Below are 16,428 nucleotides of genomic sequence, written 5' to 3'. Positions count from 1 at the left end.
TGAATAATTCAAATTTTGTAGAAGAGTCCAAATTTAACATCCAGAAGTACTTTAGGGAAGTCACATTATATAGGAATGGGTAGATTGTCTAAAAACCAAAGGTTTTACTCTCTGATGTTAGAATGACGGCTTTAATGTTTCTAAGTATATAAATCTTATACTTTTAATTATCAATAGTAAAAAAACAAAGTACAAACTTTTGAAAAACACCCTGTTTTCCATAGAAGTAAGGAGCAATACAAAATGATGTATTTGAGTATTTGTTTCTATTACTGTAGGAATTACTGTACTCCCTTCACATGTCTCCCAAGGAAAATAGCTTACATTTTTATTAGTACATATGATTTTTCAAAAGGAGAACAGATAGAGCAGAAGTATGGGGAAGGGGTGGCATTAGCAAGCTGGTTTGAAATTCAAATTTGTCGTGATTAGCCACATACAGCCATGTTTGTAATCAAGAGCTTGCTTTACTTTGGGAGGAAGTTATGTGTATCTTTTAATTAAGAAAATTTACTCAGTAATGAAATTGTTTTAAGTGTATTAAGTTATGAAAATAGGAAACTTGAGTATGCAATCAGTTCTTTTTTTTATGCTGATGGAAGTAAAGTAGATAGCAGCAGATTTATTTTGGATCTTGAAAAAGATTATGATTTGGGAGGGATATTTCTCTCCCTGGTTTTGGCTTTTTTAGAGCAAAAAATAAGAATGTCACTAGTTTCACACCAAGAGAACTTTAACCTTTAAATATTTCCAGCTGATTTGGTATGTTTACCTATCCCTTCCTCCAGCTGCAGTAATTCAGGTACCACAAACTATAGCTAAGAGTCAATATATAAGGGCACAAAGGTCCTAAGGAGAATGTTAGAATTATCCTGTTTCTTTTTTAGTAGATATGGGTTAGAATCTAAATAAGATCATTGGTAATCCAGGACCAAAATGTAAAGTCCGTTGTATAAGAAAGGTCTTCAGGCTTTTCTCACATCGTTCTTATTACCTTCATTTAAAACAAAGAAATGTGTGTGTGTGTGTGTGTGTGTGTGTGTAATATATATTTTAACACACATGCATAATATATATATATACACATGTATGTTAAATAGCCAATTCCTCACTTTTTCTAAGGCTTCATAAATTTATGTAACTGAAATTTAATATTATAAATACAGTGTTTTATACAACAAATTATTTGCTTTTTTTCTAAATCATATTCTAAATGAGTTTGGGAGGAACATATTGTTTTAAAAAGTCTCTTTTAATTAAAACATAATGAATACTAGACATTTAATGATTTTTCTTTCTCACTGAGGATTTCTGATAATTCTGATTCAGTTGCAGTGGGACATATCCCTGAAATTCACATAGAAATATTGGTAGAAAAAGTGAGTACACATACCACTGCTTAGCATGGTGGTAGCAGATTGGTTATTTCCGTGACAGGGAAGAGGAAACGTTTCACATGGTTTAGCTTCATCTGCAGTCAGTTCTATTTTTGGTAATGTAAAGACTTGGAATCTGAGAGTTGTCCAAAAAATAAGTGCAATAGCTCTTTACAGGATTCTAAAATTCCTCAGGTATGAGATAGTTGGAGAAATTTTCTAAATAATGTGTTCAAGCCTAGGACTGAGATGAAACCTAAGATGTTGTGAGTGTTTGTGCATATTTTCACTTTTAATATTGAGTAGCCTCAGCTAAGAAGCATAAACTGGTTATGATGTCGTTAATTTTCTCAATAGATCATGAATTATGTTACACATTATTATTTCATCATAATTCATAATTTGACTTTAAATTTGATTAAAACAGTTTCATTTGCTTTATAAATGTTTGACCCTCTACAGCTATGAATGAAATTCCCCAAAGCAAATTTATATTGGATTAATGCCATTAGACCAGGCCTAAGGATAAGCAGGAAGCCCAGCTCCTAAGACATGCTGTGAAGTGTTTTGGGGCTTATTGGCCATTTCCATGCTTAATACAACTAGTAAGACTTCAGGGAATTCATTCTTCTATAGCCTGTTCTTGATAGCTCCTTTTATAATTCCTATTGTCTGATTTTCCATAGTTGACTTCCATCTCTTTGAAACCCTGTTTTCCTTAAGGCCTATATAAGTTTTAGAAGACCTACACAACAAAATTCTAAATGCTAGTTCCACCCCTACCCTCATCCTAAACTAATATATAGGTCAGGTAAGCTATATATAATCTAGATATGTACAGATTATATATACCAAAACACACACAGAGGTAAGCTATGTATAAACTAGTATACAAGTCAGGTAAATCTGCCAGGCTTTGAGGTAACTGGACGTCATGGACAGGTTTCAGTCTGCAGCAGATTATGTAATTAAAGACAGTAGAATGGCAGGGTTACTTTATATAAAAGACTAATATTTATTGACTTATTTCTTAAAGTGTAAACGATTAAGAGTTTTCAAGTTTGATTGTCCTCCTTTTTATTATAGGGAAACTACTGCTGTATCCTCACCTTGTAGGCACACTTCTTTATATTAAAGCCTTATTAGTATAAATTTTTTTTTAATTTTGTAAAATCTCTATAATAGAATGTATTTAATGAGATGAAATGTTTTCCTTTGATCTTTAAGTTTTATACCTTTGGAGAAACTACATTTCTGACAACTTTTAATACATATTTTGATTTGAAATTTTTCAATATCACATTTTTCCCAGGCCTAAAAATATCCATGAACATAAATTAAGATCTTGATTTTGACAGTCGTTTTTGTTTTTTTTTGTTTTTTTTTTTTTTTTTTTGCGGTACGCGGGCCTCTCACTGTTGTGGCCTCTCCCGTTGCGGAGCACAGGCTCCCGACGCGCAGGCTCAGCGGCCACGGGTCATGAGCCCAGCCGCTCTGCGGCATGTGGGATCTTCCCAGACCGGGGCACGAACCTGTGTCCCCTGCATCAGCAGGCGGACTCTCAACCACTGCGCCACCAGGGAAGCCCGACAGTCGTTTTTGGTTTACTGTTAATTCCAGAGTGGAAATACTCATTGTATACTCAGATTTGGGGGGATGAGTTATTTAAAAACAAGTTGCAAATTTTATCAAGCTGGTACTTTCTTATGAAAAATAAGTTGCTGTATTTTTTATCCGTGAGGAATTATGTAAACTGCTAATAACATAGGTTGAAATGCTTTCTGCTTTATAGTTTTACAATATTTAATACATGTACTATTCTTCGATGATACTAATAATAATTTGTATCTAAATCCCTCTTACTCCAGATGTAGAGACATAAGCGCTTAGTTAACTGTTATAAATTGTACCAAAAAGATTGAAAGCATTATTAGCTATAGTATATCATTAATCATTTTCAGCTAAGCAAGTTTGAACATGGATTTATTTCTTTACATTTTATCTAAACTCTACAGGCTTCAGAGAATGAATTTAATGTTGTTATATATTTTCATTCTTCTGTGTCTTCCATTTACTTTTTCCATGCAGGGCTTGGTATAAAGTGATTTAGATCTGAATTACTAGTTGGACAGTATATGCTATATCACTCTTTATAATAAGTGGAAAAACAAGGATTTAATTCAGGTTATTTCCATTTGTTGGGAAAATTATTTGGGATGCTATTTAACCATAAAGTGTTACATATTCCTATCCTGATTAGATGAAACAAATACTTATTCATGAATTTTAACACAAATGAGAATAAATTATATTTTTCCTGTTAACTTCACAGTTTTTATACAGTTCAGATGATACATATATGAGTGCATTGTAAATATTAAAACACCATGCTGATGTTATGTGACGACATTGTGGTAGCTCTTAAGACAAAGTAGCACTAATTTCCAGATGCCCACATAGCTTTTGTATATGTGGGCTTATTTTTAGTTCTAACATTTTACAATTTGTCCTTTGTTTACATGCAGCAAGGAGTTATGGGCGAAGACGAGGTAATTCATTTCTGTTTGCTATAGTATAACTCTTTCTAATTGGGTTTTACTGATCAATGTTATAATTAATTATCCCAGATTTATTATGCAATGTCTGGAAACTCACAGAAAAAATTGTATTTTGATTTGAGCACTTACTTGTCAAAGTTTTGAATCCTAAATATCTTAACCTTTAGAGTACATTTTCGTACTAATATGGTTATTTAATAAACTTTTCCATTTTAAGCTGTCCAGATTTTAACTGTTTTTAAAGTTATTTGTGTATCTTTTAAAATAAACCTGCTGTTTATAGTTTTTTTAAGAGATTTGTTTAATAAATAGTAGTGAAGGTGACATGCTCTCTCAATCTGTAACTGATTGTCTTATCTATGATATGTAATTTACAACTCTAGTTTATTAGTTTTATGTTTGACCCAGTTGAAAATGACAAATACCAAACAGATTACTGTTAACACTGATATATAGAAATCATGTTGCTAATATTTCTCTGTGTCTTCTAAGAATATAATAGTTTCTCTCTCCCTGTCTCTAACACCATACACACACACACACATTCTTTTTCTCTCCCACAAAAGTCTTCCCCTCTGGGTTCTTGTTATTTTAAGGAAAAGGCCAGGACTATATGATACTGTACTATTCAGCTTCGTAGGAAAGCAGCTGACATTTTCCGTGGCTTAAACTTTGCTTTTCTTTTTCATGTGCAGAAATTGATGGGGAGAAAGGTAGATGTGATGATGGGAGAGATGAAGCAAAAGTAACTTTACACAAAAAAAATAATAATTGTAGACTGAGACTATAATATCAAGAAAAAGCAAAAATTTCTCCTTTTAGATAGGAACTTGCTACTACTCATATATATTTCTGTCCTCTGGGAGCCATAAAGATTTCCTCTACATCAGAACTTCCTCCCAGCATTGGAAGAAAGATCTCACATGGTTTTTTTGTTTGTTTGTTTGTTTGTTTGTTTTTTGTGGTCCGCGGACCTCACTGTTGTGGCCTCTCCCGTTGAGGAGCACAGGCTCCGGACGCGCAGACTCAGAGGCCATGGCTCACGGGCCCAGTCACTCCGCGGCATGTGGGATCTTCCCAGACTGGGGCACGAACCCGTGTCCCCTGCATCAGCAGGTGGACTCTCAACCACTGCGCCACCAGCGAAGCCCCTCACATTGTTTTAAGGCTTTTGGTAGAAGCCTTCTGTAGGACAGAACTGACAGTTGCCACATTTATATGGCTTAGTTTGGGGGGGTAACACCTGAATTTTCCTCTCAAATTACATGGCATTAGTAATTATTTTAGTTGGTCCTCTGTGAATATAGGAGTCTGCTTTTACAATTTTGGATTTGATGGTCAGATGAAATATCCCATGATAAATCATAATATAAAAATATATATATAATATATTATATATATATATTATATATAACAGTACTTTGCTGTACAGCAGAAATTAACATTGTAAATCAGCTATACTTCAATAAAATTTTTTTAAAAGTTTATCCATTAGAAATAACTATTGAGAGATTTTGAGTTTGAAAGTACTTCAACACAGTAAGTAATAAAACATTAAATAAAAAAAAAAAAAGCCGCATACCAAAGGAATGACTCAGAAAGAACTAGAAGTAGCCTGGCTCTCTTCCTATTTTCTACTCATTTTTTCCTCTTCCTATGCTAGATGTTATATCAGTATCACATCAATAACCTTTTAACTACCAAGGACCCCTTTTATGGGTTTCATGTTTTAGATTTGGTCCATCAAAGGAAGTACATTTATTCGTTTATTTAGTCATTTTTCTTTTCTAAAAAGAAATCTCATACACATCAGATCTGTTGATGTGGGATGTGTCACACTGAGTTGATATAATTTTTGCCAAAAAATAAGACATTGTTCTTTACCAGTGCATCGGTGGGTGGACAGTATTATTTTCTCAAGGCATGTTGACTTTATAATCTGGTTTAGGAAGAACTATTTTTTCTTCTTTTGTCACCTTTGACTCACCTTTAAGCTCAGGCACGGAGTAGCTGTTTTCATTTAAAAGATTTCCCACTTGACTGCAGTAAAACCAAATTACTACCAAAATGAATTTATATATTTTAATATCTTTAATAATGTCAACATAAGAACTTTAAATCAAACTGGGTACAGATATTAATATATGAAATATACCTTAGGAATAATCAAAATTTAATTATACTGAAAGTAAGAAAAAGCAAAGGTTTTTTTCCCTCCTTTTCATTTGTGTCCTGCCCCAACTCCTATGTATTTCTGTACTGTGGGAGCCATAAAGAGTTCTACTTCAGTGCTGCCTGGGGGCCAGGGTTAGAAAGGAGAAGGACTCTCACATCGATCTTTTGTATTTATTGTCTGCTCAATGTTTATTCCATTCTGAGAGTGAACATACTCGTCTGAGCTTGGAGTAGGGTGGTAGGTTGTGAAGGGAGGTGTGAAATGTAACTTAAACTCTATCTCTCAACCTAAAATATTTCTATTATTGCAATCTTCCCTTTAATAAAGGAGTAAAGGGCTGCTCTACTCCAGAAGGAGTAAAAATATATAGAATATTTTTAAAAATAATAGAAATAAAGAACCTACAATATTTTAGTTAGTGGTACTAAACACCACAAAGCAGTCTTTTCTAGCAGACAAGCAAAGCTTTAGTTAGTAGATTTTAGTAGATTATATATGGAATGAGAAGATAAGAGAAATACTTTTTAAAGAGAATGAAAATATGGAGGTTTAATTAGAGAGCTTGGATTTATTCATACTGTGTATGTAGCCATTCATATTCATGTGCTATAATGAATAAGGAATTATTAATAATACATTATACTTAAAATATTGCTTAAAAATTGACCTGGGATATTCTATGATTAGATTTAATTTGAACTCATTTGACTCTTTTTTAACAGTCTTGTGAAGTAGCCAGAGTAAGTGTATACTCCCTAATATCACCACTACCAAACCCTTTTATGATGACATCAAGGCTGAAAATTTTCATCTTTGATAAATACTTTTTTTCACATTTTTTATTGAATTATAATTTGCATACAATATTATACTAGTTTCAGATGTACAACATAGTAATTCAGTATTTGTGTGCATTACAAAATGATCACCATGATAAGTCTAGTAACCATCTGTCACCATACAAAGTTATTACAGTATTATTGACTTTATTCTCTATGCTGTACATTACATCTCTGTGACTTACTTGTTTTACAACTGAAAGTTTATACCTCTTAATCCCTTTTACAACTATTTCTATTTCGTTTATTCCCCTACCTTTCTCCCCTCTGGAAACCTCCAGTTTATTCTCTGTATCTATGAATCTGGTTCTGTTTTGTTCTGTTTATTCATTTGTGTTGTTTTTTAGATTACACATATAAGTGAAGTCATACAGTATCTATCTTTGACTTATTTCATTTGACATAATACCTTCTACGTCATTCATGTTATTGCAAATTGCAAGATTTCATTCTTTTTTTTTTTCGGCTGAGTAATATTCCATGGCATATATATACCACATCTTCTTTATCCATTCATCTATTGATGGACACTTAGGTTGCTTTCATATCTTGTCTGTTGTAAATAATGCTGCAGTAAACATAGGAGTATATATATCTTTTCGAATTAGTGTTTTCATTTTCTTCAGATAGTACCCAGAAGTATTATTGCTAGATTGTATGGCAGCTCTATTTTTAATTTTTTGAGCAAAATCTCTGTACTGTTTTCCATAGTGCCTGCCTAAGTTTTTGTTCCCACCAACATTGCATGAGTGTTGCCTTTTCTCCACATCCACGCCAGCACTTGTTGTTTCTTGTCTTTTTTGATAACAGCCATTCTGACAGGTGTGAGTTGGTATCTCATTGTGGTTTTGATTTGCATTTCCCTGATGATTAGTGATGCCAAGTAGATTTTTGTGTATCTGTTAACCATCTTTATATCTTCTTTGGAAAAATATCTATTCAAGTCCTCTGCTTATTTTTGTTGTTGTTGTTGTTGTTGTTGATAATTGAGTTGAATGAGTTCTTTATATATTTTGGATATCAACCCCTTATTGAATATATCATTTACAAATACGTCTCCCATTTAGTTGATTGCCTTTTCATTTTGTTGATGATTTTCTTCACTGTGCAAAGCTTTTTACAGTTTGTTGTAGTCCCATTTGTTTATTTTTGCTTTTGTTATCCTTGCCTGAGGAGACATATTCAAAAAAAGTATTGCTAAGACCAGTGTCAAAGAGCTTACTGCCTATGTTTTCTTCTAGGAGTTTTAGGTCTTACATTTAAATCTTTAATCCATTTTGAGTTTATTTTTGTATATGGTGTGAGAAAGTAGTTCAGTTTCATTCTTTTGCATGTAGCTGTTCAGTTTTCCCAGCACCATTTATTGAAGGAACTATCTTTTCCCATTGTATATTCTTGCCTTCTTTGTCATATAGATTAATTGACCATATAAGCGAGGATTTATTTCTGGTCTCTGTTCTGTTCCATTGATCTATGTGTCTTTTTCTATGTCACTACCATACTGTTTTGATTACTCTAGCTTTTTAGTATAGCTTAAAATTAGGGAGCCTGATACCTCCAGCTTTGTTCTTCTGTCTCAAGATTACTTTGGCTATTCAAGTTTTTTTTTTTTTATGGTTCTACACAAATTTTAGGATTATTTGTTCTAGTTGTGTGAAAAATGCCATTGGTATCTTAAGAGAGATTGCATTGAATCTGTAGATTGCTTTGAGTAGTATGGAAATTTTAACAATATTAATTCTTCTATGAACACAGTATATTTTTCCACTTATTTGTGTCATCTGCAATTTCTTTCATCAGTGCCTTATAGTTTTTAGAATATAGGTCTTTCACCTCCTTACTTAAGTTTATTCCTAGGTATTTTATTCTTTTTGATGTGATTGTAGGTGGGATCATCTTCTTGCTTTCCCTTTTCTGATAGTTTATTAGTGTGTAGAAATGCAACAGATTTCTGTATGTTAATTATTCTGATAACTGTCAGAGAATGGATGAAATCTTCAAAGCATGACCAAAAAGAAGCCAGGGTAATACTATAAGACAGGGTCAGCAAACTATAACCCACAAGCCAAGGCTTCTGGTTTTTTAAACAAAGTTTTATTACAACACAGTCATGCCCATTCAGTTACTTTTTGTCTGGTTGCTTTGTAGCTACAGTGATGACAGTTGAGTAGTTGCAACAGAGAAATGTATGGCCTACAAAGTCTAAAATATTTACTATCTGGCCCTTTACCAAAAAAAAATTGCTAGTCCCTCCTCCTCGAAGAGACTGACTTACCTACTCTACACTTATACCCAGACATAGCAATTTTTAAAAGAAACAAAATTTTAATGAACTTAATTTAAACTTAAAGTAAATGTATTATGTCTAGACATTAATTTACAAAGACATACAGGGTACTAGGTTTTAATTGGTTATTTAAATTAAATATCTTATTCATTCTCTGTGAGAAAAGGACAGACCTATTATTGGGGCAAAATGCTTTTAAGTAATAAATGTACCTTATAGCTCCTGTCTCAGTTCTTTGGAGAAACATGTGTGATAGTGATTCTATCTGATTAAACAGATGGTGCCTGAGAGACATCAGTCCTGGACCTACTTCTGTTGTTTCGATAGTTTTTTTAATCCTTGCATATGAAATAAAAATCATACCATCACACTGGTGGGTTATTTAACCCAGTAGAGTGGCTGCTAGGATCTTGAGCATGGGAGGAATATTCATTCTTAATAATAATAGTTTGTTTTGTGTTTGCTTTTATTTTTAAAACAACAATCAGTACATAAAAGTATAGATATACATTAATATCAAAGAACCATGCTCAGCTTTAAGCTATAAATTGACTAATTTTGTGCAAATGTTTTCTTTTCCTCTCCTGGTAATTTTAGTTTTCTTTTTTATTCATGAACTTGATGAACTTTACTGAGAAGTATATCAATTTTTTAAGTTTTCAAAGAGCCAACTTTTGCCTTTATTGACTTTTTTTAACGTTAGTTTGTTTTCTGTGTCATTGATTTTACTTTTTTCATTTCCTTGATGCTACTCTTTTTGTATTTAATTTATTCTTTTTGTGGCAGAAACTAGGATTATTTATTTTAAGCATTTCTTATTTTCTAATATGTATTTATAACTATAAAATTCCCTGTAAGTATGAAAATTTTCCTCTAAGTAAGTAGCTCTTGCTACATCCCACAGATTTTATATTGTGATTTCATTATCAGTCAATTTCATTCTTTTGAGTTGTAAAACCTGAAAATATATCCTAGTTTCAGAGCAAAAAAGGAGAAAGGTAATTTAATTTTGGTTGAAAACCGTTGTAAATATTTTAGTCTAAATCAGTTTATGATCAAACTCTACTTTTCTCAACACATATAATTTTACCTTTACTGCCAAGTCATTTTCGTGGATCATTCTTAGAAAGTATGTTTAAAGTACATGGAAAACATAATTATTAACTGGTTCTCCTTTTATTGTCATGTTGATTTGGGTTATAGGGAAGGATAATTGGAAAGGTAAAAAATAGTATTTTTGTTGGTGATATATATTTAGTTAACTCCTCTTTTAAACGGGTATTTAACTCTATAACTTTTATGGCTTCTAGAAAGAAAGTGGTCATGATTTTCCGACAATGAAGATTCTTGTTAGTATGTGACATATTCCTAGCCTTTCCATTACATCCTTCGTTCAACTGAACTTTGGTTAATAGATTTTAGACATATAGATTATAGATTTTGATAGTTATTTTACTAACTGTAGTATTTATTATAATTAGAAATATAGAATAATTCATTAATATATAATGAATATTCTTACAATATTATAGTTAAGAAAAAATTTTAAGTCATTTTGGGTCACTTGTGTGACATTGCTTATGTAGTGATTTTCTTTGTCACTGCATTCGATATTTATACTTAAGTATTGCCATGTCTGAAATAAGTATGAAATTTGGATTTGCCATTTTAATCAAAAACTAGTTAATGTGCATGTTGTTTCTCTACCTCATCTAATTCCTTTTAAAATATACAATTATTTACTTAAAGTCCAACCATAGAAAGTTGAACCAGTTATTCATAATTAATATTACTTTTGATGGCTCTTGATGAGGTTCATTTTAAGGAAAATAGTTTCATGTTGAAGAGCTTTCTTTCCATTGATCACAAAGAATATTGATGTTTTTTTCTCATTGGTCCTTATTCCTGATAGCAAAGGTATTGGGAAAACTAAATATCCAGAGTTACTCAGTGAACGTGGGTATCTTTCAGAACATCTTACTTAAACTGAATTTGAATCTGCAGAATAATTTCTGTTTCCTATACCAAATATGATCTTTCTCCCTGATTTTGGTCTTATAAAATTAAAATTCTTATTTCTAACATCTAGCTAGCTATAGTTCACAGACATGTAGCCCCTTCCTTCTCACCTCAACCCCAATTGTATGCAGGCCACAGAGTCTAGCATTAGGATTGCTGCAGAGGATTATACAGGCTGTGCCCATATGAGGGTTGCCTCAGATGGGGACTGAAGTCCTAGAGGGGGTGCCTTTTTCTGTTTTGCATATGTGCAGAAGCACATATTTACACATATGTGTGTAAATATGTGCATATTTACACATGCAGTAAATTAATTCAAGGTCTTATATGCAAGTATTACTCGGTGCTTTTGTCCTTACTTACTGTAGTCTGCAAGTGGTTTTTTATTGTCTTCTTATCTGTTTAGTCTGTGCCATTTCTTTCTGCCACCAGTTTCTAAAAGGTTTCTCCTAAAACCTTTCTTCTGAAAGGTTACACATCCAGTCTACCCATCCCCATACATCAGATTCTTGCTGCTTTCCATAAGAAATCGAAGTGATTTAGTGTTTTTTTGTGATGTAATTGTTGTCATATGACCATGTTTATTTCTAAGTCATTCCTCAGACAACTTCTCTCTTGAATCTAGGTAATTAAACCTTTAAACTCTCTGAATTTTCCTTAATTTTTTTATGCCTATGTCGCCTTCAATTTTAAGGCTTTGAATTTGTTGTTGCTCTTTTTATGCCTGACTTTAATTTATCATTTTCTTAGATCTGAGATTCAAGTTATATTTGTTCTTATATTTTAGGTCGTTCTTCCCTCTTTCCAATAGATGATGGCTTGCTGGATGATGGTCATAATGATCAAGTTGGTGTTTTAAATTCACCCACATGTTACTCAGCTCATCAAAATGGAGAGCGAATAGAACGTTTCTCTCGAAAAGTTTTTGTTGGTGGTCTTCCTCCAGATATTGATGAAGGTAAAATGATGATTTGGCATATAAAAAAACAAACCTGAAATATAATGTGAATGGGGATATGGAGTTTTTTTTACCTCTAGAGATTTTCAGTTAAAATGGATATCCATCTCTGTTTAAATATTTTGTCACCTGTTGAAATATAAAGATAATTGAACAAATAACTTTTTTTAACTTTGTTTCTTTACTTTGTATCTTATGCATATTATTATTGTGAGCATTTTTTGTAAATAAGATTTTCATCGAGTTCATCTCCCACTTATGTTTTTAAATATAGAACATATTTGAATACATATCTTTTTTATGTATTTATTTTAAACTTTTTTATGACTGTAACATGCATGCATGCACACACATGCATGCACGCACGCACACACACACACAGTGAATTAAAGGTAACTAACCACAAAACTTTACCTGTAATGCATGACAGTTAAAAATTCTATTTCTTTAAGTATAAATGTGCTTTTAGAAACATAAGAAAAGAGGCTATAAAACCCAAGCAAATAATGGAAACAGTACATAAACAGGAAATTTAGGTTATACAAAGACTAATAAGCATATGTAAAAATTATCATGTGTAATAATAACAAAAGAAAAATAATTCAAGATTAAAAATACAGAAACTAATATTTGCAAAGCTGTGGGAAATCTGCCACTGTCATTCACAACTTACTAATAGAGAATATATTGCTACATTTTGGGAATTTTTTCAGTTGTGATTTAAATATCCACAAACTTATTCTATGTATTAATCAGTATAATAAAGTTTCCATGTGATAAAATAACCTAGAACATGTCATTGGATGTGACCTGTATGTCTTTCAGTGAAACTACCTGGCATGTATCAGACCCTAGTATATTTTAGAAATATTATAGCTTTACATGTCTTGTTTCAGCAGCCCTTTTTTCCTATAATATTTTACTTTATCAAGCAATAATGGATCTCTTTATGGATCTTTAACTTGATATAATGTTGGCATGTTTTTCAAGCCAGTGATATTTATGATTTGGTATACTATAAATCCATTAGTGTCCATATATTAGTATATAAAATTTTAGAAATCACACTGAATTGATTATTCTAGCCAATGTGCCACTTAAAAACTATTTTGATTAAAATAGCTATTAAGATTTATGTATCATTTTAGTGAGGATATTAGACATGTTTCTAGTATTTATATTCTAGTTTATCTTAGGCTATTTGGTACTTTAAAATTTTAAATCTTTAAAATAACGTATAAAATATAGGAATTTTTTAGAATGAATCATTAAAACTGATTCCTAATGCATATTATTGTACTTTTTTAAGATGAAATAACTGCTAGCTTCAGAAGATTTGGGCCTTTGGTAGTAGATTGGCCTCATAAAGCAGAAAGCAAGTCCTATTTTCCACCAAAAGGTAAGAGATTTTTTTGTTATTATTTGCTAGGGAATAAGTTATATGAGAGCTAATTTTCTCTGCCTAAAGTATCATTCTAAGTAACTTGGGTACAGACATATAATAAAGTTTCTCTAATCAGTGAAATTAAGAAATGTGTGAAGTGAGAATAAAATATAAACCTATGACTATTTTAAGTATTGCAAGATATACATAAGTGTTCCAGATAATAGCAGATAACAATAGAGCAGTATATACTCTGTTGATGAATTCAAATAGAGAAGAAAATGAATGGTCAGAAAAAAACTCAACTACATAAAGAGATAAAATGCAGAGGATGCCTAGTTGTGTTATTACATATTGCCAGGATACTACTGTGACGTCACCAGAGGACAAGAATCACAAATTGAGCACACATTCATTTGAGCAAAGCAATGCCACAGTCAGTGGGAACAGGAAGGATCACCTCACCCGCCCAGAGTGAGGAGGGGAGGCAATGGGAGAGAAGTGAACATGAATCCAGTCAGTCATATTGCTAATGGCACATTCTCTGAAGTGAATAAAAGAAAGGGGAGGTTGAAAGACTAAGACTTTACTTTGAATATTATTGAAATGTAATTTTAGAAATGAAAAAACACACTATTATTCTCATGGCTGAGTGGATTTTCAAGCCTGGAAAAAAGACTCCAGTAGATCTATTGAATTTGGCTCCAGGAAAGGAAACATGTTAAGAGTTATTGGCATACAAAAACTAGCTAAGGGATTCTGGTGATAAATTATATGGGCCGTCTCTACTTTTTATCATTGAGAATTATAGAACTTCCATTAGTGGTTTATGTAGTTCCTTAGAGAAATGGAATAATGTGGTGATTTTTTTTTAATACCTTTAGATCTTATACTTACAGAATCCTTTGAACCAGAGATTCTGGATCCCAGGCCTCCATGAAAGTCTAGTTAGAGATATGGACCTGTCTCCGTATACTCTAAATTTTCACATGATTTTGGAGCTAACTGGACCTGGAGGTCCTGAATCCTTGGTGTAGAGAGAAAATTAGCTCCATATTGATGTAGATGTTCATTTCTTAGCTTAGTTTTAATCTGTTGTTCAGTGTTATGATCTTGTCCTTTTATATAGTTTATTTTACTGAGTGTTCAATAAAAATGCCTGTTGGTTTCTAATGTTCCTGCCTAAATTACCATCATCCCTTGTCTGGACTATTTCAGGTGTATGACTAGTCTGTCCACATTTCTGGCTGTCTCCAGTTTTTCTCCCACAGCATAGCTAGAGTAATATCTGTGAAAACAATCTGATGGTGCTACTCCTTGCTTCCAGCTTAAAACCCATCAGTGGTTTCTCTTACTGTTAGGATAAAGGCAAAAATGCATTCTCCCTGCCAGCCCTCCCCATCCCGTTCCTTCTCCCAGTATTGCTTCTTGTTTCTTTCTAGCTCTGCAAACTGGCCTTGCTCTCTCCTGCCTCAGGACTTTTATGTTTGTTGTTCACTTGACCTGAAGGCTTTCCCTGCCTCTTCATCTGTATATCTCCTACTTTTCTCAGCTTAAATACCAGTTGCTGGTGGGAAACTGTTAAGGACCCACCTAATGAGGTCAGATCCTCCTATTGTAGGCCCTTCTAGAACTGTGCCCTTTCAGAGCACACCTCACAGTTGGAATATTACAGTTTTACAATTCTATAAATATGCTTTTATTTTATTAATGTCAGATTCTTCCATTAATCTCTCAGACTGTGTCTTTACTCATCTTTGTATTTTCAGTAATTCATGGGTTGATAGTTGCCTAATAAATGATATATACAACTATAAATACTGTAGGATAGTTTATCCTTTGACCTGAAGTAGGTGGGGGAAAGCTTCATTGAGAAATTTTGAACTAAATCTAAAAGATACTGTGCAATTTAGATAGATTAAAAAGTTGTTCAATTGAGTTCCAGGCAGGAGTTGAAATATAATTTTAGAAAGGTATTAGAATTAGTTTTTGTCAAGACAGATACACATTTTCTGCATGGGCAGAAATGTAAGAAAGGTAGGTTGGCACTAATTTCATGAAACAGAATAGTTGCTGTCTTTGTTGCTGTTGCATTGTTATTGTGGTTTTTGTGGTAGTTGTTAGTTTATTTTCTCAAACTGAAAACAAGAAAAAAAAAACAAAAAATATTAGCAGTGGCAAATCATACTATTTTGGTACATTATAGTTAATTGTACTCATTGCCAAAGACCAATGTTCCTAAACCTTGTGCTTTCAAGCATTTTTGTCATTGATGTAATTCATCATTTTCCATGGTTTGGAAAACACTGGTGTAGAAGCATTCAGTTGACAAAGCTACCTTGTAATTAAGTTAATGATTTGAGACATTGGATACTGAGCCACACTTATACATACCTGTCCTTTGCAGTGAATAAGATTCACCCTATGTAAACATTAGCTTGTGCTAATAAATTCTAAAGAACTATTAGATGGTATTTTTGGTACGAGTATTTTAATGTTTAATGGCTTGCCTTACCTAGATCATAATTTACCTGCCATGTTGCTTAATTAATTTTTGTGATACATTTTTTCCTTAATAATCACAAAAATTATTAAGCAGTATTAAAATATTAATATCAGAAATTAACATCATAAAAACATAACATTAAAAATATTGACTTTAAAATACTATTTTAGTAAATCAGTCTTATATCCCCTCAATTATTACAAAACAATTACAGCTCTCAAAACCTTAGCTTGGTGGGCTTCCCTGGTGGCGCAGTGGAAGAGAGTCTGCCTGCCGATGCAGGGGACACGGGTTCGTGCCTCGGTCCGGGAAGATCCCACATGCC

The 16,428-nt window shown here is 32.7% G+C and overlaps 1 protein-coding gene across 1 annotated transcript in view; it reads left to right on the top strand.

The window, feature by feature from the left end:
• CPEB2 (cytoplasmic polyadenylation element binding protein 2) overlaps nucleotides 1-16,428 on the top strand; it is a 63,467-nt gene that overhangs the window by 34,118 nt on the left and 12,921 nt on the right. The window contains exons 7-9 of the mRNA XM_007453352.1: nucleotides 3,902-3,925; nucleotides 12,043-12,213; nucleotides 13,523-13,612. Of these exons, the coding sequence (XP_007453414.1) occupies nucleotides 3,902-3,925; nucleotides 12,043-12,213; nucleotides 13,523-13,612 (285 nt within the window). The remainder of the gene's footprint in view (nucleotides 1-3,901; nucleotides 3,926-12,042; nucleotides 12,214-13,522; nucleotides 13,613-16,428) is intronic.

Source organism: Lipotes vexillifer, unplaced genomic scaffold (genome assembly GCF_000442215.2).
Source record: "Lipotes vexillifer unplaced genomic scaffold, Lipotes_vexillifer_v1.1 scaffold893, whole genome shotgun sequence".
NCBI lineage: Eukaryota > Metazoa > Chordata > Mammalia > Artiodactyla > Lipotidae > Lipotes > Lipotes vexillifer.
This window is presented reverse-complemented; position numbering and strand designations above follow the sequence as displayed.